The 27,617-nt window shown below is 35.8% G+C and overlaps 1 protein-coding gene and 1 long non-coding RNA gene across 3 annotated transcripts; one reads left to right on the top strand and one right to left on the bottom strand.

Moving 5' to 3' along the window:
- Positions 1-966: 966 nt before the first annotated feature.
- Positions 967-21,472, bottom strand: LOC135732327 (tetraspanin-15). The gene is made up of 8 exons (XM_065250279.1): positions 21,179-21,472; positions 17,815-18,000; positions 17,411-17,485; positions 17,236-17,331; positions 10,217-10,333; positions 7,788-7,838; positions 7,170-7,286; positions 967-2,387 (listed from the first exon to the last, which is right to left on the bottom strand). The coding sequence occupies exons 1-8, from the start codon at positions 21,263-21,265 to the stop codon at positions 2,061-2,063; spliced, it is 1,056 nt and encodes a 351-aa protein (XP_065106351.1). The 5' UTR covers positions 21,266-21,472; the 3' UTR covers positions 967-2,060.
- Positions 3,623-6,456, top strand: LOC135732329 (uncharacterized). Of its 2 annotated transcripts, none has more exons than XR_010526743.2 (6): positions 3,623-3,802; positions 4,500-4,645; positions 4,985-5,082; positions 5,222-5,307; positions 5,388-5,503; positions 5,670-6,456. It is a non-coding gene; the product is annotated as an uncharacterized lncRNA (long non-coding RNA). The 2 variants fall into 2 exon arrangements; XR_010526742.2 differs by having other exon boundaries at positions 3,628-3,802; positions 5,643-6,456.
- Positions 21,473-27,617: the final 6,145 nt, after the last annotated feature.

The following is a 27,617-nucleotide window of genomic DNA, read 5'->3' as shown; positions in this document are numbered from 1 at the left end:
CATTGAAGCACCCGCTATAATTATTCCACAAGCTGACTCTTGATGGTCATCACCATGAAGGGGAAAATACAGCGAGCATCAGGAAAATGATAGGCGAGAGGCTGAAGTAACATTACACATGAATTAATATGATTGGATGGATGTGATGATGCACAGTAATCAGCTTTATAAAAAGATGATCTTTAATTAGCGTTGCATTGTTACAAGCTGATTTTGAAATATGAAACATACATTAACCTTATAGAACTTAATTTATAGATTACATTTGGCAGACACTTAAATCCAAAGCAACTTACATATGATATCAGTTGAAGAATTGAGAAACACTGATATTTTCTCAGCTCTTAACCAAAAAGTTTGCATTCATGTTTTTTTTATAATGCAGACAGGCTTATTTAAAAGATTAAAGTGCACCTATATTTCATTGCTAAAAACAATGTTGTTTTGTGTATTTGGTATAATACAATGTGTTCACGTGGTTTATGGTCAAAAAACACATTATTTTCCACACACCATACATTTTTGTAGCTCCAAATAACTCTGTTTTCAGGAAACACACTGATTTTGTACTAAGCTCATTGATCTGAAAAGCGCTGTGTCCCTGATTGGCCAGCTAATCTGTACGTTGTGATTGGCCTGAATACCTCTGACGTCAGCCGGAAATGTGACGCTCCTTACCATGTTTGAAAGATTTACGCACAATGCAAACAGGAGTTAATTTACAGGCTTTGAGTCAAAGTGGGAGGAAATATGATAATGTCGGTCTTATACAGTACACGTGTATGTAACCGGCCCAAGAAGTAAACTGTTGTCTAAAATCCGTATGTTTGTTGTAGTCCAAGAAAAAAGATTAACGTTGGAGACGATAACTCGTGTCATCGTTGACTTTGGGGTTTGTACCTTTTGCATGTACTAATGAACACTTAAACACTAAAGGACATTTAAAATTGTGTACCAGACGATAGGTGCTCTTTAATTCAAGCAAAATTTTATTGAGTTACATTATGGTTACTACAAAATCAGAACAACAGTACATTAGCTGGAGATGCGTACTGGATCTTGAGAGACATCATCAATAAGTCTGTTAGCAAAAAGGTATGAACGTGAGGTATTTCAAAATGACTACTGTACTTACATCTAAAAGGCGGCTTTTATAAATTAACAGCAATTCAATTTATGACACCCTTCAACCTAAATTTGGCAAACATTTTCCATCAACCACCAAACAAAACACAAAATCCACATTAAAACAGCAGTTTACAATTATTAAACAATAATTTTGAGCATTAGTCAATGATCAATTAAACTTCAAGGAGTATATAACACATGGCCAGAAAGAATAACTTTTCATTTAACAATTTACCTGCAAAGCATCTGTGGCTAAAAGCCATACAAAGCTTCGGTTGTACTTAAGGCAACATTTTAATAAATAAAAATTAAGTTAATTTTAGGTACCATTACAAATGAATTCTAGCACCTCACGTCCCTCTTAAAAGAAAATCATGATCTATCAAGTTCCCTATTTTATAAAAATAAAAAAATCAAGGGTACGTGACAGTAGTGTAATAAAGAAACAAAAAAATAAAAAAGCACACAAAATGTTTTAGAAACAACGTGATGAAAGCCCAGCTTCATCTTCAACTGTAAACTTCCCTGATTTTGCTAAATTATGTAAAAATGAGCAGAAATGATTGCAAACCATCTATTCATAGAATCCCTTCTATGTTCCCTTTCATTATTAAAAACATCATTAAACAATTCGAATCCCTTTAACCTCGTAAAAGACAGAATTGATAAAAATGGTATAAAACAAATACAGCATTTAAAGTGATATATTCTTAAAAGTTTCCCAAATACAAGCCTGCAGAGGCATGTTTAGATTCCCTTTATGACTAATCATTGTATACAAACCTATTCAATCTAGCATCATTTTGTTTCAAGACAGTTTTACCAACATGTAGTGCAACTAATAATTTATCTTAACACACAGTGTAAATGTGAAAACCTTATATACTGTACGATTGCGATAAAAAAACGTGTTGAAATGCTTTCTGTGGTTCTTAGGCATGATTGTCAACTTCATCCATTCCCACAAGCGTCTCTGTTCCTTGGCTTTCCGGTTTAAAATCTGTGAAAAGTATTTCGGACTGCTCTTGGTCCAGGTCGAAAGGAATGGGATCCGGAGCCCAGGTGTCAGGCTCTTCTACATGTACAGGTAGATAACCACCTTCCCGAGGTAGACACATACACCAACCGGCCCCCGAGAGGTCCAGATTGCTGTAGTCGAAACCGGCACGTTTTAGGAACTTAAAGTCCACCATGTCAACAGACTCGCTCATTTCCACCAGAAGGTTCCAGAAGATACAGCTCAGAAGTATCCCCAGTAGCTAAAGAGAAATGAAGGGGTGATGTCAAGATGGTACAAATGCATTTACTTAAAGATGGTTTACTTCAATGATATGCAGCACTTCGACCTCGGGCGCAGTAATGACGGAGGTTTATGCGAGAGGGGGAGTAGTCAGACTCAGGACTGATGATGTTACTGCATGCTGATGTCGTAGTGCTGCAAACTAAAGTGCTCTCCGCCATACAATATAGTTCTCATTTTTAAAAAATTGCCACATTTTATTTTGTGCCACCATACTTACTCATGTAACTACTCATGTAACATTCTTTAAACAGAGAAAACATACAAGTGTTTGATGGCTTCTAAATTCATCACTGTTTGGATCTTAAGGAATGAATGCTAAATGCTAACACATTCACGACCCGCTGTACAAAGATTAAGAGCACGCATTGAAAAAAGATATGGATATATTAATTAATCTAAGATGAGGAATGGACATAGAAAAATATAAAAAAACGGTGGTGGTTTCCTTTAAGATATGTCAGTGCAAGATTTTTTTAAATTATGGCAGCTCAAACATGCATTTTAGTCTGGGAGTAGGATAAGCCCTGTCCGGGAAACCACCCCAAGTATATTTTTTAAGTATAATCAAGTCATGTACAAGTCATTTCATCTTTGATTTTTCCCCCACTTGACTAGAGATGAGAACCTGTAGCTCAGGGTTCCTCAAATCCTCAAAAATAAAATAAAGAGTTTAGCTCCAACCCTTATCAAACACACCTATCTATGGTTTTCTTGTGATTATAAAGAAAATGATTCGCTTGCTCAGGTGTGTTTGATCAAGGTTGGGGCTAAATTGTGCAGGGCACCGGCCTACCAGGGTAGGATTTGAGGAACCTAATAACTTGAGCAAATTCAACCTTATAAGTTACCGCAACTCATCACTCAAGATAAAATATTTCCAAATTGAAAAAATTTGGTTTACTTTAATTTAGCAAATTAAGTTAAATAATTTTGTCTTATTTATAATTTAGGTCAATTATAGACTAATTAATAACTTAAAATAGTAGGTTCTTGACTTTGTTTAAACTTACTTGCAGCACTTTTTTACAGTGTAGTATGACTATATTATAAGATATGTGGCATTGACAAATTGTAGCGTAGATTAATAATAAAAAAAACATTATGAAAAGAAAGGTACACAGCAAAATCACCAGTGTTAAATTTTCAGGGATGGTGTTAAATACACAGTGTTGATGCTGTTTTAACACTATCTGGTAATAAAATAACACTGCCATTGCCAGGCCAGTGTTATATTCACGACAGTGTCAGTGTTAAACAAGGGTGTTATCAGATTTCACTCTGAGCGGTGTAAATCAAGCCACGCCTCCACTAAACATTTCCTGTCAGGGATTTTACCGCCATTTTCTTTCACAGGAGGACTGAAGAGATCAGGTAAATCAGTCTCATAATATTCACATGGTTTAGCTAAATTAAACTGTTATTTCTCTGTCTGACTCTACGCAGCCATATGCCAAAAAACCTAAATAAGATATTTTTCCCATTTTATTTCCCCTTTGTTCGTTATTTGGTTCAGTTTAATCAGAGCTACCTTGTGTTACGTTGTTCCCTTGTTAGTTTAGTATAAAGTTAAACTGCTAGCTAAAAGTTTAAAGCCAAGAAGGATAATTTTAACAGGAGATATGAACGAAAGAATTGAACCATGATAAAACGCGACATGCACTACAAATTGAAGGTATGAAATTAAGTTAAATGAAAGCTCGTTTATTTACCATATGATGCTCGTTATGAGGTAATCATATAGGCTAGATACCGTGAGTTAACGATGTCGTTTACATGCACGTGAGTGCACGGATATCGGTTAATTATTCAAATTACTGAAAAACACGGAGAAAACCGCAACCGCATCGTCATGTGTTTTTCTAAGATGTATGCAAACAGGGGAAATATCGCCAAACCAACAATTAATTTGACCAAAACCTCACAATATATCAGCATTTGTATGCACAGATTGGATGCATTGTGTGTTGTAAGCTTTTCGTGGCGCTATGTCAGACAGATGCAAATGGCAAATACATACGATAGTGTAAAACGTGTATGGCGAACATTTGTTTTTTTTCTGTCATTATAGATGCTAGTTTGGTGAAAGTTCACACTGAGTGCTTCAAATCATTCAGAAGAGATGCTGTTTTTAGGGCAGTTTATTAAAGAAGACCTGACATGGATGACTTCCAATGAGAAACGACTGCTAATACTTATATAAATTCATTACAGAAGGTAAGTTTATATATTTATACATATAAATCATTTTATTTGACATAACTGAACAGTTAACCAATCTTTTTAGTATATGTAGTTTTTTGCTTATTATTATTATTATTATTATTATTATTATTATTAATCTGGAAAGAAACTCACATGACCTGCTGCCAACTTTAATAAAGATATATTATCTTCTCATACATCGTTTTGCTATTGATGTCATATTAAATAGTAATCAAATTGATTACTATTTTGAAAATGTATAAATGAAGATTCATCTTGTCTTGAGTGCTGTTTTTAATATAAAAAGAATGTTGAGTTTTCAGAATCTTTATTGTCATTTTTTTGTGACAGGACCCTACCAGACTATATTTGAATACGGCATACCCATGAATTCTGGAACTGTTATTCCTTAACCCAGTTTGGAGGATAAGAGCTTACCAACTAGTTATGTGAGTACACACAGTACATTTGTACTGTACACTGTCTCTAACATGATTTATTATACTGAGATGATTTTGATTCAAATAACGGTTAAAACTGCACCCTTTTTGGTATTTCTTGACTCTTTTTGTCTTTGAAAATCTGCAGAAATATGCTGAGGTGATGTATTGCAAAATAGCCAACATACAACAATATGGATGACCCTCTGTCTGGTCAACAGGAGTTTAAATATGGTAAGTGTACATGGGTTTGCTACTTTTACAGTTTTAAAGTTTAACTGTATACTCATGGTGTTTAAATTCTGTTTTGCTAGGATGGGACAGTGATGTGGCAGCTCTTCCCTGGCTCATTCACCTCTTGACTTTCATTTGTGAAAGGAAGAAAGACTGGAGAGGGTCAATGTGCAACTGAAGCTACTGATTGTGCTATGTAAGTTTTTTTTAGTATTTTGTTCTAGTTATTTATTCAGCAGTTAGTTTGCTTGCATTGTTCACCCCATGTAAATGCATACAAGTTCATAAATACACATCAAATACATTCATCAAATTCACTCTTTTAAAACACTTAGGTGATGAGCATCAATCCATGCTTTGAGGTGGATGAATCAGCACAGCCCTGCCTGCACTGCGTTGGGAACAGAAGTTGCATCCAGAATTTTTGCATCATTCTGGACCAAAAAGCCATTCCCTCCATGATGAAGACCACTGATGCAGCCTTCCACTACATCATGAGTAAAACAACTACAGAACTAAATACCAGGTTGGAACGTATTTAAGAAAAATGAAACGTCTTTTGAATTGAAATGTCTGTTTTGTTATGGAAAAATCTTTAGTATTGTGAAGGATAAGCATTTCTGCCTGCCAGTAAGGTAATTGCAGTGTATTTTAATGTTCAAGTTTTGAGTAGGGTGGCTAATTTTTTTAACTCTCATTTGATTTATTAAAGACCTTATAATAAGTGGTTTTCATGTCACTGCGCTGTGGTATAAGATAACTTTCATTATTCCATACTGTATTCTGTATTCTAATTGTAGCTGAGGTATTTAAATAAGCAGTATTAAATGCAAAGTGTTGTGTGTATCAATGTAAATATTAAATGTGATGTACTTTAATAAAAAGAGGTTTTGCAATATTTCTTGTCATTTGTCTTTTATAGAAACAACCCATTAGCAACAAAAGTGGCTATTAATCAGTATTTTAACACTTAACATTGTTGAATTCACATTACACTGGTGTTGACCTTAAATTAGGAGTGTTAATTTTTAACACTGTATTTCTGTGCCAACACCAGTGTAGTGTGGAAACAACAATGAATAGTGTTGAACAAAGTGTAAAATTTAACAATATTGAGTGTTAAATTAACATATAATGAGTGTTGTTAAATTAACACTACACTTTTAACTAAATTAACACAGTGTAGTGTGGACACATATACACACTTTTCCAGTGTTAAATTTGACACCCTGGGTGTTATTTTAACACCAGTGATTTTGCTGTGTAGCATAAAATGCTATTACGCACATGATATACAGTTTAAAGGTCATTATGCGAAATTATATGACACCAGAATGCCAGAAGTGACCCATCATAATAAACCATTTCAAAAAGCCATGTAACAATATGATCTGTTACACAAATGCTCTTTTCCACATTTCATCAAATTTGCATTTGTAGGCTCTTCCTTCACTTTAATTGGAGTATTAATGCTGTTATAGAGGGATGCTGCCAGCTAGTCACGTCAATATTCCCATTCCAGACCCCTATTACAAGACCATCTGAGTTGAGAGATGAGTTGGCAAATTATATCAGGCAAAAGTTTTTAGCTTGCCCTTTAGAAAGATTGGCCAACAGCTTCTCCAAGGGTCATGCATGCCTCTTTGGGTATTTGCATCTGGCCAGTGCAGATGCCTGTTTCATAGAATTTATTGTGTGGCTGAGGAAGCTCTAATGAGAGAAGAGTAGCAGGCAATCAAAATGGAAATGTTGCATGTCGGGGGAGAAAGAAAGCGAAGCGAAAAAGAGATGGAGGGATAAATGAATTTTAAGACAGGAAGAGAGCAACGTAAGGAAGGAAAGGAGAAATATGATCAAGCAACCTGTGGCAGTCCAACGGCACAGCAAATTCCGATCGTAGGTCCAATGTTGTCACCCATCCACAAGTTGACAGCATGGATACAACCACGAACGTGTATTATGCCATCTAAAGTTTCACGCTGTAAAACAAATAAGAAATTGAATTACACACGTGACAGATAATGCACCAATTCTACAAAGGATAAAGGTTCCAACATTTTAACTAAAGTCCACAGTAATGGCATGATATGGTGCTTGTAATGGCTCTGATGGGGTCTGGTTGTTTTTATCTACTGAATAAACAAGAGAATAAAGGCACCATTACAGATGATTGCGCTGAAAATGACTATGGTGGAGGGGATGGGATGGGTTGTGTTCCTATCACAGATCCTCTAAAAATAATTTTGAAAAAGGTACGGCAAACGATTCTCTCCAAATGCGTTAGTGGGAAAAAGTACAAGAGTGAGTATTATGTAAAATGAATGCAGCCACCAGTCAGTGTTGAGTGGTTACAGAAAATTGCTACCTTTGCAAGTTTTCATTTTGGATGTGTACTTTAAAATGAAATATATCAGAGACCTAATATTTCTTTGCTTTGAAAAGGACAAAATAACATCTATTCAAAGTGAAATTACACTTACGTGCTCGTTGAGAGTTTTGTAGCCACAGAGTGTGTTCACAACCTCTCCGACCTGATGAAAAATACACAAATGTTTAATTTTAAAAAAGTGTTTTTTTTATTACCATTTGAAAATTTTCAAAGACATGATCAGTTTTTACATAGATGCCTTTTACGGAGAAGAGTGTTGGGTAATGGTGACTCTTGATCCTATGGTGAATCTTCTATTACAGAACTGTATAGGGAATTTCCAGGTGTTGTCTTAACCATACTAATGCAAACTTTAAACCAGAGGGCCATTTCCGTGCTGGAATCTGCAATAGGACTGATTAGCAGGGGGCAAACTAATCAGATTACAAGACAATAAACATACCAGTTCCCATAAGCCCAGTACAATTCATCTCATCCATTTTTCATCATGTGTCAAATTCTTTACACACATCCAGGGCATGAAGCTTCCGTTTCACCACATCCCAAAGATGCTCTATTGGGTTGAGATCTGGTGACTGTGGGAACCATTTTAGTACAGTGAACTCCTTGTCATGTTCAAGAAACCAATTTGAAATGATTCGAGTTTTTGTGACATGGTGCATTATCTTGCTGGAAGTAGCCATCAGAGGATGGGTACATGGTGGTCATAAAGGGATAGACATGGTCAGAAACAATGCTCAGGTGGGCCGTGGCATTTAAACGATGCCCAATTGGCACTATGGGGCCTAAAGTGTGCCAAAAAAACATCCCCCACACCATTACACCACCACCAGGCTGCACAGTGGTAACAAGGCATGATGGATCAATGTTCTCTACTCTTATTCTGACTCTACCATCTGAATGTCTTAACAGAAATCGAGACTCATCAGACCAGGCAACATTTTTCCAGTCTTCAACTGTCCAATTTTAGTGAGCTCGTGCAAATTCTAGCCTCTTTTTCCTTTTTGTATTGGAGATCAGTGGTACCCGGTGGGGTCTTCTGCTGTTGTAGCCCATCCGCCTCAAGGTTGTGCGTGTTGTGGCTTCACAAATGCTTTGCTGCATACCTCACTTGTAACGAGTGGTTATTTCAGTCAAAGTCGCTCTTCTCCTCTGACCTCTAGCATCAACAAGGCATTTTCGCCCACAGGACTGCCGCATACTGGATGTTTTTTTCCTTTTGACACCATTCTTTGTAAACCCTAGAAATGGTTGTGTGTGAAAAATCCCAGTAACTGAGCAGATTGTGAAGTACTCAGACCGACCCTTCTGGCACCAACAACCATTCCACACTCAAAATTGCTTAATTTAACTTTCTTTCCCATTCTGACATTCAGTTTTGAGTTCAGGAGATTGTCTTGACCAGGACCACACCCCTAAATGCATTGAAGCCACTGCCATGTGATTGATTGGTTGATTAGATAATTGCATTAATGAGAAATTGAACAGGTGTTCCTAATAATCCTTTAGGTGAGTGTATATAATTTATATATACATAAAAATGAATACTTAATATATACAAATATTTTTTTCTTTAAATTTTACATGCATGTGTGCGTGTTTATATATACATAATTATTATACACAATACACACACACACATATATTATGTAAACCAAAACTTTTATTCTGCAAACTATTAGTTTCGATTAGTTGTTATGCACCCCTAGACAGAACACACCACTGGGGTAAAAAAGCATTAACCAATGGTTGAGTAACAACAACCCAGAAATTGGGTTGAAACAACCCAGCACTTTCTATATTGTAGTGAACTCTTGTGACCTGCATGCAGAGACCAGGTACAGGGATTAAAATTTAGAAATACATGTAGAAGTAATAACTAATTAAATGAAAGACATCTACTTAGCAATCATGTGCCATGCATCATTAAACTTATGCAACATCAAATCCTTATGCATCACCTAGGATGAAAATGGAAGCAATTGGACAGGATGTAGGTACATGTGATTATTTTGTTGATTATTCATTCCAAGTTTGGAAAAACCTGTGCTCTCTCACTGTGTAGTGAGCTGTCATGCCATAAAGAGAACAGTGCATTAGTGCTCAATCAACACCATTAAGGCAGAGCGAGACACAGAGAGAGAGAGAGAGAGAGAGAGAGAGAGAGAGAGAGAGAGAGAGAGAGAGAGAGAGAGAGAGAGAGAGAGAGAGATCTATGGAGCATACTGGACAGGCAAATGAAATCCAAAGAGTCATGATGTACTCCTTTACTGACTCAAATCACTACTCATGTAGAACAGCGCTTACCAGAAATCAGCCTACACTTCACTTGGAAAAAGCTACTGTAAGAAATCAACTCCTGCACTCTGTCCACATGTGGTTTCACTAAAAAATGCATACTCTCTTTGGGAAAAAGATTACTGGCTAAAATAAAAAAACAGCCTTCTCATCAGACTCCCGTGTGGAAAGGTGAAATCTGAAATCTCACCGGAATGAAAAGGCACGGAGTGAGTGGCTCACCTTGTGACGGACGCAGCAGGTGTAGGGAACGCCGCAGGCCAAAGCACCCGTGCCGTTGCAAAAGTGGTACTGGTTTACTTCCCAGTCCTTGAACTCATCTCCCCCACAACAAGAAAACTGAGAGAACAAACAAAGACAATGACTAAAAGATTAAAAGAAAGATTTTAACTATAGGTAATGTAATAGTATTAATAAAAATCTAAATTTTTTGTAATATTTAAAGGGACACTCCACTTTTTTTGAAAATATGCTTATTTTCCAGCTCCCCTAGAGTTAAAAAAAGATTTTTACAATTTTTGGAATCCATTCAGCTGATCTGCGGGTCTGGCGCTACCACTTTTAGCATAGCTTAGCACAATCCATTGAATCTGATTAGACCATTAGCATCGCACTAAAAATAACCAAAGAGTTTTGATATTTTTTCTATTTAAAACTTGAATCTACTGTAGTTGTATCGTGTACTAAGGGCAAAGGAAAATTAAATGTTGCAATTTTCTAAGCCAATATGGCTAGGAACTATACTCTCATTCTGGCGTAATAATCTTAACTGCCGTCACATGTCTCCAGGAGGCGCAATGATATTACGCAATACGCAGTGTCCGAAAATAGTCCACTGCTATTGAAAGTTACCAAAGGGAATATCATTGCGCCTCCTGCAGCCATGTTATGGCAGTAAAGTCCTTGATTATTACGCCAGAATGAGAGTATAGTTCCTAGCTATACCAGTCTAGAAAATCGCAACTTTAATTTTCTGTCGGTCTTAGTACACGATGTAACTACAGAAGAGTCAAGTTTTAAATAGGAAAAATATCAAAAATCTTTGGTTATTTTTGACCGCGATGGTAAATGGTCTAATCAGATTCAATGGATCTTAGCTATGCTGAAAGTGGTACAGCCAAACCCGGAGATCAGCTGAATGGATTCCAAAACAGTAAGAATCAAATGTTCAACTCTAAGGGAGCTGGAAAATAAGCATTTTTTTCAAAATATAAAAGTGGAGTGTGCCTTTCAAAGCCTTAATTTAGTGCTTTTATTATAATTTGTAAGTATAACTATAAAGAAGTAGTTTATTTAAATATGAACATTTTCTCATAATTTACTCACCGTCATGCCATCAGCCAGATATATTTAACTTACATTTACATTTCTTCATTTATCCAAACGACTTACAAATGAGGCAAACAATGGAAGCAATCACATTAACAAAAGGGCAGCAGTGCGTAAATGATCTGAATCCAGTCTCGGTTAAGCAAACACGGTACACAAAGCTGAATGGAAGAGGAATTTTTTTTGAAAGAACAGAATAGGAAAACTAGTAAGTGTTACAGGTAGTAGTGCAGGGTCAGGTGTAGACGAAAGAAATGTGTCTTTAGTCGCTTTTTGAAGGTTGCCTTTTGATATTGTGGCGACAGGCAGATCATTCCAGCAGGAAACGGTCTAAAATAACGTGAATGAAAGAGACTTCCTTTCATCAGTTGAACACAGCATGATAATATAAAATTATTTGTTTAAGTTCTATTAGGGGGCTCAACAAAAAGCGCCAAAAAGCTGCCTGTGAAGCTTCAGGTCAAAAATATCCCAAAGATGTCAGAAATGCCCCTATTTGGGTGGGAGCAAAAATGCACAGTTTTTGTGTGTGCACCTTTAAATGCAAATGAGCAACTACTCATCACTCCCATACCAAAAGAGACCGTGAGCACTTTTTGTTAAAATAGATCTGATTTCTGTGAAACCAGTCTGAGACAATAGTATCTCACTCTTGAGATATGGTGGACAGCACACAACTTGCTGAGGGAGGAAACTATGGTAATGCAGGACTGTCAGTCAGTGGCTGTGGGCAGGGCTTTATCAGTGTGATGTCATATTGATAAGAGAATCAAAATGGAATGTCCAATCAGACTGCTTTGGTTTAATGGGGATTAAAATGGTGGATTTTTTTATCGTAGGGTTGTTGCATAGTAGGTGCCCTTCAATATAAAATTATTTGTTTGAAAGAAGTCCTATACGGCATAAGGGTGAGTAAATAATGGGAGAATGTGCATTATTGGATGAATTATTCCTTCATGCTAAATTATAATCACTGCATGAAAAGTGGAATTTTCGCCAGAATGTGGCACTGTAGATTGTTGTGAAACTCCAAGTATACGACTGCGCTTGACAATTTGCAGCCAACACCGAAAACTGCCATAAGTTGTCAGAAGTTGACGTGGGTCTTGCTCTGAAGTTGTCCCCCCTTCCCCTAATTCTAGGGGAGGCTTTAACATGTAAATGAACATGCTGTGAGCTATACAAATGCAAATGAGGGTAGCAGCTGGGGGAGTTTTACTCAGGTGACATTCTGAGAGGTTTTAAACTTTGATTTTAATAAAATCTCTGGTATCAGTATAGCCAAATTACAAACTCTTAAATTGTAGCTTGAATTGATTTATTTTCAAAGTATGCTACACTGTTAACCCAGATATTGTCTTAATGATATAAACATTACTTAATATTTTGAGTTTTGGACATATACTTAAAAATATATTATACCCATAATCCTTTGTCCCTGAATATTATGATTATTTAAGCTTTTTTACAGAATTAAGAACTAATAAGAACTTTAACTACTTAAATATTTGTTAAAATGTCATAGAGGTTTTTTGCTCTAATATTATTCATGTTGTTTAGTTTTAAATGATAAATTACCATTTTTGTTAATGAAAGTCACCGTTCAGGTGATCAGTGTTTATTGACATAAACAGCACATTGTACTGTATTTTTCGCAGTTTTGTGTGTGTTTCAGTGGAGAATCAAGTTTATTCAATGACTGACTTATTCATGAGTTTTGTGTTATAATACCATTTAGAACACTAAGAGAATTATAATTATAAATGAATTAAAAATAGAAAATCTTTCAACTCAGTTAACTAAGCGGAGATGTTGGACAGAGTAATTCAAAATCATCTTTAAGTTTAATGACAATCATTTATCAAAATATTTTCTTCATCATTTATCAAAATACTATCAAAATATTTTTCCCTAATTTTTTTTAAACTATCCCTTTAAGTAGATTCAGTTTGTCCAGGCCAACAGTATATATGAATATATCTGTATGTCATTAGCAATAACCAATGTTAGGTAAAAAAAAAGATACACAAAACAATTTATTTCAACAATTTTAATTGTTTTAACAGAGTTTTAATCAGGCTCAATTTGTGCATTCTATGCAAACAACATGTCAAACAACAAAATGTCTGTCTGGAAGGGAATGAAGCAAGGAAACTTGTGCAATTACATCACAGCTCAAATACTGTGTAATCCTGTCATACTTGTCCATCATATACATCTCCTAACACACCCTTTGGCATTTCCCGCTTTCGCCTTTCATCTAATTTCTCTTCAAATCCAAGTCTTTTAACAAGTCCTCCCAGAGACTGCACAACACTCTTGTATCAGTAAGAACGTATTGGATGGACATACTCTTCACTGCTCAAATATGTAGTCTTGCTTAGCAAGGCAGAGCCACATTTCTTCCTTAATGCAGACCTCTGCTGTGGGTGATTATAGAATGGGATGTGACCACAAGTCCTGCAAACCTTTGTACCATCCCGTCTGAGCTCATAGGTTTCAGTAAGCATGTACACTGTCATACATTTTGGACAACCCACATACTGTAAGAAGTCGTCACGGAGGATACCAGTCAATTTCATCATGCCCAAAAGTTTCATTAACAAGTGTTCTGGTTTTTCACTTCTGGCCTGATCACTTCCATGCTCCTCCCCATCTTGTATGTGAGGATAGGGTTCACTCTGCTCCTCAGCAAGGATTTCCCCCTCTTCATCCACATAGTCATCCTATGAAATTTTAAAGGACATATTTAAAACACATGCAATGCACATACTCAGCACCACCATTAGACCATTAGAGATGGAAAAGCCCATCGTTAATATGGCCATTTGAGATTGAAAAGTCCATCATGAATGTGGCCATTTGAGATTGAAAAGTCCATCATAAATGTGGCCATTTGAGATTGAAAAGCCCATTGTTAATATGGTCATTTGAGATTTAAAAAGAACATAATTAATATGTTCATTTCTCATCAATAGGGCCATTTGAGTATGAAAAGATTTGAAAACTGTAGTTGAAAAAGATCATGTGCATCTCAAACAGCTAGCTTTAGTGCAATGAACCAGTTAAGTACTTTGTGGGAACTTCATCCACTTCAACTTCATTTTAGGATTTTTTAATACTTTATAAAGTGTGTTTATACTTTAGTTGCTTTCATTAGTTAACTAACAGAAATTTAAGAGTGGAAAACAATCATGTGGGTGAAAATTGTTAGGTTTTCCCATTTCAGCTCTGGATTAGCATGTATTGAACTTTATACTAGTATATCCAAATGTAATTTCATGCTTACCACACAACAAGAGATGTCCAGGAAAAGACGAATGCTTTGGTCATCTGCTGTTTCGTCTGAAAAACAACAAACAGAAGATAACGTTATGCATTATAACGCGATATTCCTATTCAATTATAATTTACTATTAAAATAACAACAACAGTGATAATCAACCACATTTAACTCCAACGTTTTTGTTTAACTTGTTGATTTTATTTTACTTTACTTGTTGATATGTTTTAGTATTGTTTAAAATGATAACATACGTAAAGCAAGCCAAGCTTATATAAAAAATATGTATTTATGCTCACCGTTGTCTGAACTGAAATTCGCTGGGTGCGTTTCTTCAAATTCTTCAATCACTTCTTTTTCTGGATCCTCGGAGTGCATTTCACTTTCACCAATCTCTCTAACTCCAGTAAAGTTATCTTCCGGGTCTTTACACATGACGGGACATCACTCACAGCGGATTCATGACTGGGTAGCAGCAGGCTCTGTACGTTATCTGACGTAGCCCTTTTGGATTTTTTTCTCCCAAACTTCATTTTTTAAATAGCGCTTTCTGTGGTCAAAATACTGTGTATGACACACTTCAGTGTTGCAATGTTTACAGAAGCGCCGAGGTCGTTTCTTCAGTCTTGGGACTTACATCTTTCAACTGACAGCACACTGTGTTGATTTCACACAGAGCTTCCGGCACATCGCGTTTGTTGTTTATATCATACGCATGCGCACACGTCTCACAAGATTTTCCTTATATCAATAACCTCGCATGTGATTGGAGGAGCCCGACAGGCTTCTCGCCTTCGTCCAATCATGTGCGAGGTCATGGTCACGGCTCACACAGCAGTGTCGACAAGCGTAACAGACGTTTGGTTTGGTGTTCGTAACTCTCCAAGAAGAGCAGACGGGTGCACAATCCCAAGATTGCGGTAAGAATAATTTTATGTATAAGCATATTTTTTGAAGTAGCCCAAGCTGTGTGTTTTATAACTAAGAGGTGTTTTTTGTCTTGTAATTTACAGGAGGCAGTACGGCGTCTCTGAGGCACACTGCAGGCGCTATGAACCAGAGCAAAGGTAACGTTACGATTTAAAGAATATGTTTTTATTCTTGTATAAGGAAATAGATACGTTAATAGATCCGAGCTTAAACCCACACATTTTGTTTTCACAGACTAACGTCGCCTCATAACAAAGCCGTGACCTCCGATTTGCTTGGGGCTATTTCAGCAAGTCCAGATTTACTGCTGAGAATGACGACATTGTTTGTAAGTATAACTTCTAATGTTTTTCCTCATTTCTTGTTTAATTGTACCGTGACTCTTTTTATTAATACAAGTCTCATTTAATTGTTTTCCAGCTGCCCGTAAGACGTGTTATGAGTCGGTACGCCGGAGTTTCAGATACAAACAACCTGAACTCGCATCGCAGGCGGAAAATGCGAAAAGTTTAGCTCGGAGTCGATCCAGAAGAAAAATGGTAAGATTTATTATATTAGATCAGTTTTTTGTCAATGTGAGTATTTTTCAGGTCACTTATTGTCCTTATTGATTGTATTACAGTTGCTGGAAGCGAGACGAAGTGTGTTGGCTGAGGATGAGATGGACATTTGGAAGTGCGTCACCATAGATCTTATATCTGATGAGGAATACGGCATTGTTGGCGGGGTGTCTGGATGGATTGTGCGGCCACCGCCCTCTCGCAGCCTGGAACTCTCCGAGCTCTGTGCCACGCTGCAATCCAGATTAGAGGCGATACCAAAGTACCGGGCAACTCACCATATACGCGTGAAAAAGTGACTTTTTTACAACGTTTTTGAGTTTTTTTTTTTTTCAACACTTTGAAAAAGATTTTTAGGGATCTTTCCCGAACATCTTAGGCACTTTTTGACGTGTTTGGAGTACAATATAAGAGACATTATGCTGCTTTGTACATAGTTGTGTGTTTATAAATAAAGCTCTTTCTTTGAATAAACAGCTGTGTGTTTATAAATAAACCTCTTTGTTTTCTCTTATATTCCTTGATGTTGTGAATAATGTAGTACATAGCACAATGACATTAATATATAAAAAATGATAACATAAATTATTTATTATTATTATTATTATTTATTGGGGTTTACATTTATAATGAGCCAGGGTGCCCAATAACCCCCCTCTTTAGAGTAACGGCCCAACTTGAATTTACTCACTCGGTATTGGCTGAAGCCACTACTTTTAAACAAGAAAAATCCCTTGTGATTGGCTTGAAGTCATCTGCCAACCATTCACGGGGGATTTTACTTGTTTAAAAGTTGTGGCTTCAGCCAATACTGAGTGATTACATTCAAGTGGGCCGTTACTCTAGTTTTGCTGCTATTCACATGCTAATTAGGCCAGAGACGCTCTAACTGGCCGGCAGAGATTTCGCTGCTATTCATATGCTAATTAGAGGCATCGCACCCGCGCGGGGCTCTCCACCTACGTCATGGTTCGTTTATGACGATTTGTGACACAGACAAACGCGAAGCTCGCTGCTGGTAAATTGAGGAAAGCTGCCGAAAATTCGGGAGATTTTCGGGAGCCTACAGGCGCTTACGGGGACGAAAATCCCACTTTTCATGCAGTGAATAGGGTTGATAAGATTAAACAGATAAAAACCTTTTCTTGCACATAGTCCAATATGTTTTTAAAGTCCAGGTCATCATAGTAATGCTTGATTCCCTCACGTATACTGTTTTGGAACACCTTGACTGTCTATAAACAGAGAAATGTAAACTTGTTAAACACAAAACCTCACCACACAAAAATTCCCACCCCGTTCCAAACTCCTTACCGTCTTTTCAAAGATAAGGGCGATGATAAGAGCCAGAGCCTGAAGAGCCAGCAGAACACAGAGCACACACAGGAACTGTACAAATAAGTTTGCTTTTAGCATAGCGCAAATATTATTTCTGGTAAAATGTCAGATCTACCTTTAATAAACACATATGCACTCAAATGTGACCCCATCTATGAAAACCCAGCTAAAGTCATTTTTTGAGAATTCTACAAAAAAACCATGATACATAATGTAAAAAACATTCTGTAAAAATATAATCTTGATATCTTTAATACTGACTTAGGTTATTTCAAAGACTGAAATCAAACTTTCATGCCCCTAATCTCATAATTAGTCTATTAGATTTTAACCTGGATATCACAGGTAGTGTCACATATGCACATAGTAACAAATCTCACCATGTGCAGTAGGGTCTTGTTGTCCCTGAGGGAGCCCACCATGCCCATCACAGACACTGTGAACATGACAAGTCCCAGCAGTATGAGGACCACAGCAGGAGCTAGAAACACCCCCTCCAGGGTTCGATTCTTCTGCCTCTCCACTTCTGCATACACTCCAATACATAGCACACACAGACCTAGCAACTAAGAGACAAAGGTGACGTGGGTAAAACATTTTGTGACAATTAACAAGAGACATTTTTCTATAACCAAGGTGATTGCTACAGTAATATATATATACATGCAATGAACATGAACTCGAACTTCAATTTAAATCTAATTATCTTACATAAAACTAAACAAAGACCCATTTGTGTTAATTGTTGAAAGACTCTTCGGTGTGCAGAATTAAACCGACATTAGCAATATCAATGGGATGACGCAAAACATAAATAAGACTGATGTAGAGAGCCTAACAGCAGTTCGTATTTGAATGAGAGAATATATTAGTACAAGACATGCTAATTGAAACCACTTCATTTTTATTTTTTGTCCCAGACTCTTCATTTGGAAGGTTAATTTAATTAATAAGTCAGGATGGTTGATTAACTTTGACATCTGCCAATTTCTGTTTCCTGGCAATTTTAATTAATTCTCTCTTCTCCTCCTTTTTTTTTTTTTTTACCAATGGTGGCCCTTTTATTTGTGTATTTGTAAGATAAAGAAAGCATTAGGACTACAAGGCAAACCTGAGAGGAGAAAGCTGAACAGCATCCTAAGAGGTTTTACTGCGTGTATCATCATGCTCCTAAAACCCTAATAGTAAAAATACTCCCAAAAGACAGTGACTTATAGCACTTTCCCTAAAAATGCAAATAATCTTGGGGTTGGGCCAAGTAAAATAATTGGCTTTCCTTTTTGCAATAAAAATATCAAAATAATATGACTCATTGGTGGTTCATTTTGTTTTTCTCAGTCGTTTTGGTTCATTTCTCAAACCATCCTTAATGTTTGCGGACCAGTAAATGCTATTTCACGAAACATGTTGTACAGACAGTATAGATTTAAAAAGCGTGTATCTTATTTACAAACCGTAATTTATCTCTAAAATGTAAAAATTAACTAACATATCAGCAGTGGCGGCCGGTGACTTTTTTCGGGGTGCTCGATGCGAAGTTCGTCACAACATGTGTGTAGCCCATCATGAGCGTCTCTTTTCTCATAAACGGTTTCGACGCATGCTAGCAGGCACTTATTTTGACAAAACGCGTAATGCACATGGTTTACATGATGCAGCAAACACATATTTTGAAAACGCAAGCAACACACGACACACTTTTTTTGAATTTGCGCCCCTCGGATGAGCAGTCACGAGATACAACTGCATATCAGTGCCATTAGAAACCATTTTTAGAAACCAAACGAAATGCTTAGCCATGTTATCAAGTGTACACTGCCAGTATTTACTTATGTAATCTTTGAGTACGTTACATTGATTCTGGTTTAGATGACTGAAAATGTGCAAGGCTGTAATATTTTCACCATATTGCATATACTCGAAACAAAGTTACTGAACGCAAGAGCCTGTCAACAAATGACGGGAAACTGTTATTGCAAAGAAAAAAATATATTTCACAGCACAAATAAAAGAATAAAACTTTATAAAGATAAACAGCCCTTAGGCAGAAATCAGGGCATCCTCTACATTGGTAAAAGACAAGATTCAAATTCAAAAACTATATATCATTATTAAAAAGTGTATTAGAAACATATAAAAAATTAGTTTTTTATGAATTATTATTAATTATGTTTTTACCATTTTGGATTATTATGCAATAGACTAATGCCAATGCATTGGTGTTTTGAAGGGTAAGATTTTCAACAGAGAACCCATGTTATATTTTGATCTATATGAAGGTAAGGATAATGCAAAATCAGTACCAAAATACTGGCGATTAAAATATGAATCTTATTATGGTTTTAAGATGTGCACAAGTGACTAATAATGAGTTTAATTTGTGATCTGAGAAATGCACAAAAGTGACTGAAAAAAACGGCAAAGAGCAGCAACACCGATAATCAAATCTAACATAATTTACAAAAAAAAAAGAATAGATCTTAGGCTCTGTTTATACCTGGTATTTAGCTGCGTTTGGTTGATCGGATCACAAGTGGATGGGAAAAATTTTCCTGTCCACACTTGCTGTTTAAATCTGTCTCTTTTCTCCACTTTCGACCACTTCTGTCATGATTAATTTGAGGGGATGGTCGTTTATACACGAGAGGGAGAATGGATGGATTATGTTAAAGTACCTCTGCTTGTGTTGTTAGTTAACATGCTGCACATGCTTTTGTACATGGATATGTAAGAGCTTTCTCAGATATTTTAGAGCAACTGAAGAGCTTAGATGCAAAACCCTGTAAGTGCACAGAAATGTTTTTTGTAAGTAAAGCTTTTTTTTATCATTTAATGGATTCTGCCAACAAACCAGTGTTTCTGAATGGCCAGTATTTTTGGATTAAGCAAATTTGACGAGAAAGTATTTGATTAACATAGAACATGTGCCGTCATCATCCAGTTAATATCATCAAGTTATTTGTGATGGAGGTGGCGTTTAGGAGCTTTTGCATATGAGGCCCTTATAAGCATGCGCAACTTTCACATGCTCACAAAATGAAACATAAATAATGATCAATGATTCACCGATGTACAATGAACATTCTGCATGGTACATCACACATTAGATCAAAAGGTGGAGAGTAGGCGGTCTTTTGTTGCATGTGCACCACAAAAGCAATCCTGTCAAATGCATTTTCGGCTACCTCTTATTTGTTGGTAATGAAAGTGGACGAGCTCAAAACATTGACAAATACATCTACACCTGTATTTAGAGTCATCCACTTGTGATCCGATCGACCAAAGTTCACCTTAAAACCAGGTGTAAACAGTCCCTTAGAATCAGGAAATGAAATAAAAAATCAGAGAGATCAAAGCCAAGAAATAATACAGTTTCATCTATAGAGAGTATGTATAAGCATGTGTCATTGGATTATTATGGACAGATTATTATATATCAGCCCCAATAATTCACAGAAAGCATGAGCAAATCAATGTATCCCTTCACAGTGATCAGTATGTGACTGACACATTTACTTTAATAGTGTCCTGCACCTTTAAATCTGTCAGCGACACGTTTCTTGCCTTTGAAAGTCACAAAGCTCAAAATAAGTAATTTTTCACCAAATAATATAATACTGTTGTTACATTTACTTACTTCAATATTCCCTATAAACTCTAGACAAGTACATAAACGCATCAGGGTGTGAATGTGTGGGAAAAACAAAGCAAGGCTAGGACACCTTTCATTGTAAGCACACTTACCGAGAACAGCATTGAATAGACATTAAGAGAGAATTTAACGAAATAGTAAAAGTGAATGGTCTTTCTCCATTCATTGTAAGAAGGCATGGTGACAGCATTTAGTAATTTCTGTTCGCCAAACAGCTATTAGCATTAAATGCATTCAAATATTAGCCGATGATGCTAAGATTGCTTTGTTTAAAGACAGCAAACTGCTCAAAAGACTTTTAAAATGGGTCTGAATGCATAATGGTCACTTTCAAGTGTTTAGTTTTGCTGTCGAGAAAGCTAATTTGTTTGGATGAGCACATTAGCAGCGGTCATATTCCTATAACAACTTCCGCACTGCTGCTAAACAATAACAACATTCAGCACAGACTGGACGAGTCTCTTAAAGGGCCAGCGTGCAGAGACAAGAGACACACACAGAGATGGGTTATATATTTGAAATTAGGAAAACATAGTAGTTTAATTGCAAAAACAAAGATTTAATTAAAATATATATATATATATATTTTGTATAGGAATATAATTATTTGTTTATTTCATATAGTTTAGATGAATCTTAGTCTAAAATTAGGAAAAAATAATAAGATAATTGAGAGATTAAAAAGTAAGACAAAGTAGGTACAACTGATTGTTGTTAAAATACCAAGATTGCATTTTACTGAAAGATTAATACAGGAAGAGTAGTGACTTTAAAGGTACCGTTTTTACTGATCCTATTTTTTCAAACTTTAGTAAGTGTGTTAGAGCATAAATAATACCTGCAAAATGATAGAGCTCAAAGTTCAATGCCAAGCAATATATTTTCTTTTATAAAAGTCCCTGTACCTTTCAAAGCCTACAGTCAAAATAAAAGTTTTTGATTAAGCTCCGCCCACACGAATACATCAGTCCTTAGCTAAGCTCAAACGGCTCTGGTTAAGCTAAGCTGCTGTTGAATCACAACACACTAAACAAGCTACACAATCAGAACTTGTTACGTATTTCTGAAGGAGGGGCTTCATAAAACAAGGAAGACATCAGCCTGTTTTAGGACAGTGAAAACAGCGCTATAGAGATAAGTAAAATGTTTCAAAAATACTGCGTTTTTTCTACACAAGAAACATGAAAACATGTTATATGGCGTACCATAAACACAATAATAGCTTCAAAAACACAAGAAAATGGGACATTTAAAATTTAGAAGAGTATTGTATGGGTCTTAAAGGGACACTCCACTCCACAAAAAAATAGGCTTATTTTCCAGGTCCCCTAGAGTTGAGTTTTACCGTTTTGGAATTCATTCAGCTGATACGTTTGCTTATAATGTTGATTTATAGCCGCAGCAAATTTAGCTGCTTGTGCTATCGTGTATTATGTTATGCTATCTGTCGATTTTCTGTGCTTTTCACTACATCTATTATGTAAAGCTGCTTTGATACAATTACCAAATTGTGAAAAGCGCTATATAAATAAATTGAAGTGAATTGAATTGAATCTCCAGGTCTGGCGGTACCACTAGCTTAGCATAGCTTAGCATAATTCACTGAATCGGATTAGACCATTACCATCGCGCTCAAAAATGACCAGATGGAGTTTCAATATTTTTCCTATTTAAAACTTCTTCTGTAGATACATCGAGTACAAAGAATGATGGAAAATTAAAAGTTGCGATTTTCTATGCCAGTATGGCTAGGAACTAAACTCTTATTCTAGTGCCTAGCTTCGCTGAGAAATATGGCCCTGTGTAGTAACTCCATCTGAAATCAGGTGATGGCGATTTACTACTAAACACAGAATCGGCGCATTGATATTATGCAGTGCCCGAAAATAGTAACCAGCTATTTACAGTTACCGAGGGGAATATTTTCGCCGCTGCGTAATTTTATTCCGCCTGCAAAAAATGACTTTCGTAATTGGTATTTTTGTCTTGTTTTCAATAGAAATGCCTAAAATTTCTTCAATCAAGATGTATTTTTTGATAAGAAAAATGACCTACGAAAATAAATCTAGTTTTTTTTTTAAATATAAAATTTAGGTCATTTATATTACAACTGAATACATTATTTTATCTTATTTTTATATCCCCACTCTTTTAAGATCAAGGAAAGAGATTTTGATGCAAACATTGGTTGAGTGCAAGTTAATGAGACTCCCATCAACCACTACTACACAGCTTGAAACATTCATTGACTTTGCAGTTCCACTCCAAACAGTTGAAAGATGACAGTGTGTGTCTACCCTGAAGGATAATATCCTCCTAAATACTCCCAGGAAATAATGTAATATGTCACAATAGCTGTAATCCTCATGTGGTTTACTTCTTAGAGAAATAGCCTATATGTCAGTGTTTCATAGATAATCCTTATTCAATTCACACATACTTGCACCAAACAGCTCTCAAACAGACACTGATTATCTCTCTCAGGTAGCTTGTGACTGCATTTATATTTCTCAAAATCTTTTTCTTCACAGTGCTCCTTAAACTCTCCAGCTTTTACTGGAGGGGAGAAGCTCCCATCTGATTTATTTTAGCATGCTTAGAAACTAGAGTTTTAGTAATGGCCATAATTTTGGGCCATTGACCCACACCTTAAAGAAATGTATGACATCACTCTTATTTAACGTGCAACGTTCTGTGCAATTGACTTAACATCTTAAGTACACTGTAAAAAAAAAACGTTTTTTTACAGGTAATATTCTGTATATTTTTACAGAATTTTCCAATTTTTTCATTAAACAGTAAAATGCTTTTGTTTTACAGATATTTTCTGTTATTTAAAGATTTACCATTAAAATGACAGTATTTCCTTGTAATTAACAATCACATCAAAATTATGTTTTTTAAAGGCAATTCATACTATTTTTACAGATCAAAAATGTATTTTCACAGACATTTGCCGTTAATTTTCACAAACATTTGCCGTTAATTTTCACAGACATTTGCCGTTAATTTTCAGACATTTGCCGTTAATTTCCACAGAAATTTGCCGTTAATTTCCACAGACATTTGCCGTTAATTTTTACAGACATTTGCCGTTAATATTTAGACATTTGCCGTTAATTTCCACAGACATTTGCCGTTAATTTTCACAGAAATTTGCCGTTAATTTCCAGACATTTGCCGTTAATTTCCACAGACATTTGCCGTTAATTTCCACAGACATTTGCCGTTAATTTCCACAGACATTTGCCGTTAATTTTCAGACATTTGCCGTTAATTTTCAGACATTTGCCGTTAATTTCCACAGAAATTTGCCGTTCATTTTTACAGATTAAAAAATTATTTTTACAGAAAATTTCTGTAAATGTTTTATTGATTATTTTTCTGTAGAAATGTAAGTAAAATTACATAAATCAGTAAATTTATAGTGTTTAAAATGTATCCCTCTTCAGCATTGAAACTTTTAGGGTTTTGCTCTTGCTGCAAAGTAAGACCACATCCACTGTTAACTCACATTCCACCTCAATCTCTAACTGGTGAACATTGTTCAGCAATACTACAACATGACTTCATCAAATCCACTTCTTTGGTTTTGTGCTGCTTGTAGCTATACAACTTGACTAAGAAATGTTTTTGGAGCTGCAACTTGTGTCATGGTAGCCTACACTGTAAAAAAAATTACTGTAATTTTTTTTAACTGCTGTGATAAATCATTTAATGTAATGTAAACTAAAACACTTAAAATAACAGAAAATCACAGATGTAGCCAAATGCATTTATTGTTCAATAGTCCAAAACTTTCCAATGCATTAAGATAATAAGTATTAGTTTCCAAAACTCTCCAATACAATGCAGATCACAAAATAAGGCTTTAGCCTTGGAAATACAACAACGAATACCACTAAGCACTGCAGCATTTAATTAACCACAAAGGAACACATTACTACATAGTGACCAAACTTCAGTCATAAATTTACAGTTTAAACAAACACACAAGAAATAGTTTTAACTGTGCCTACCTTTAAATTGCTTATCTATGAAGATAAACTTTTAAATTAAACACAAACTTGAAAATCTTGTCAGAGTCTCTTCTTCAATTCCATTGGAATTAACTGGCAAGCCATTCAAAGTCCATTAGTTTTCGTAGCAGTGTTCATACATTTGGGTTCATTCCATGCCTTTATTTGTCTCACATTCCAGCAGCAAATTTTTTATCCAGTTTCAGGACTGATGCCCACAACTTCTCTGTTAAAAAAAAACAACAACCAGAAGATCTTATTATAAAAAATCAGCATATACTAAAACAATAAAATAAAAATTGGTGAACTTGATGAACAGTACAAATGTATTTTACCATCCACGAACAAATGTCTTAAATTTGAATATATAAAATTCAGAATTTAAATTAATGTGTATTGATTTATACAAATAGAGACATGTATGTGAATAAAAATGCAAAAACTGAGATGTGCATTTGTGGTTCAGGTGACACGCCTGCATTTATCCCGTTCTGTTTATTTGGATTTTGAGACTCATTTCCCCATGTAAAGCATTATATGAGCCAAATATAAACAACTATCGATGAATAAACCAAACAAATGCATTTCATTTTTGTGTCCGTAAAATTCAATATTCAAATGAATGTGCATAGATTTGTACAAACAGAGACATTTGTGAATTTCAGTGATTATATTTTGTATCATTATATCACAATTTGTGCATGCAAAAATGCTGATGTGCATTTGTGAATCAGGTGATGCATGTAAATTCACATGTTTGGTTCATTCAAATTTTGCGACTTTTGTTGCGTGGTTTGTATTTAACCAAACAGGATGAATGCATGTACATCGCCTAATTCACAAATGCACATTGAAGTTTTTGCATACACAAATTGTAGGGCTGCACGATTTGGGAAATTTTTCCCATTGCGGTTATTGATGCTAATATTGCGATGTGCAATTGCGATTATAATAAATGGTATCATGAGTCAACTTGATGGGTTTTAAGGAAAATCCACACACAGTTTAGCTAAAATGTGTATTTGTAAAACTAGAAATGTTTTCGTATTGCCACGTGATGTAGCAACTGCTCAGTGTCAGTAATCCTAAATCCAAAATACCACCATACAACAGACGTAAAGTTTTTTTTTAGCTACCAGATCACTGTCAACCTCCTCTGCATCCATCTTCCCTCTGGTATAAGTGACGACGCACACCACACACGTGCATGCCACACATGCACTGCCTTTTTTGCTCGTTTTTCTTTCTTTCTTTTCGGCAAGGAAAATCATCAAACAGTTATCAGAAAGTTTGTGTTAAAAGTCCACACATTTATTTATTTAATATAATTGCAACATTTTGCTGTCATATAATCGCACAGGCTGACATCGCGATTGCGATTGCGATGCGATTAATTGTGCAGCACTAACAAATTGTAATAAACTAATAAAAAATATAATCACTGAAATTCACAAATATCACAATTTGTGCATGCAAAAACAAAACCACCAATGTGCATTTGTGAACCAGGCAATGCATGTGCATTCATCCTGTTTGATGCACATAATTAAATTCCAACACAAAATGAAACGCATTTGTTTGGTTCATTCATTGATAGTTGTTTGTATTTGGCTCATAAAATGCTTTAAACGGCAAAATGAAAATCTCAAAATCCAAATGAACAGAACGGGATAAATGTAGGCGTGTCACCTGATCCACAAATTCACATCTCCTTTTTTGCATGGGCAAATTATGATATATATAAATACAAAACAAAAAAATTAAACATTTTATTCACATACATGTCTCCATTTGTACAAATCAATACACATTCATTTAAATTCTGAATTTCATATATTCCAATCTTATGGCATTTGTTTGTGTATGGTAAAATACAGTTGTAACGTGCATCAAGTTCGCCGGGAAATGTCCATGTATTTGTTATTTTGACTAATTTCAACCCATAATGCAGTGGTGGTAGTGTCATAGTTATTAGTATCTGCTCTAGAGTTTGGTGTGAAACATGACAGGGATTTATAGATAAACAGTGCATAATCACTGTCTATGTGTCAACTCATGATAAAGCCAGTGACGGCCGGTGACTTCTTTTTCGAGGGCACATAATGCAAAGCTCGTCACAACATGTATTTAGCTCTTCATGTGTGTTGCTCGCCATTTCAAAATATGTGTTTAGCGCGTCATGTAAATGTATGTGCATCACGCAAGATGTCAAAATACAAGCCTGCTGCAGACACGTCTAAATGGTTTATGATAAAAGAGATGCTCGCGTTTGCCAGATACTGGCTTTATCTCATGTGTGATGTGTTAAGTGAGTGTCTTGGGAGTATTTTGTGAACGTGAGCGTCACTTATCATAAACCCTTTCGATGCGTGTTCAGCAGGCACTCATTTTGACAATACACATGATGCACATGGTTCACATGACGCAACAAACACATATTTTGAATTTGCTCCCCTGAAAAAAGAAGTCACTAACTAAAAAACCTAACCTAGAAGTCAAAAAAACTTGCAAG

The sequence above is a fragment of the Paramisgurnus dabryanus genome, chromosome 5 (genome assembly GCF_030506205.2).
Source record: "Paramisgurnus dabryanus chromosome 5, PD_genome_1.1, whole genome shotgun sequence".
NCBI lineage: Eukaryota > Metazoa > Chordata > Actinopteri > Cypriniformes > Cobitidae > Paramisgurnus > Paramisgurnus dabryanus.
The sequence above is the reverse complement of the archived record's forward strand: the minus strand, read 5'-3'. Positions and strand labels throughout refer to the sequence as shown.

Excerpts from the sequence above, each read along its gene's own strand:
- LOC135732327 (XM_065250279.1), bottom strand. The coding sequence starts at position 21,265 with ATGCCTTCTTACAATGAATGGAGAAAGACCATTCACTTTTACTATTTC. Across the intron at positions 7,287-7,787 it reads ACAAAACTCTCAACGAGCAC|CGTGAAACTTTAGATGGCAT; the intron begins GTAAGTGTAATT and ends TTTGTTTTACAG. Across the intron at positions 2,388-7,169 it reads GTGCCGTTGGACTGCCACAG|CTACTGGGGATACTTCTGAG; the intron begins GTTGCTTGATCA and ends ATTTCTCTTTAG.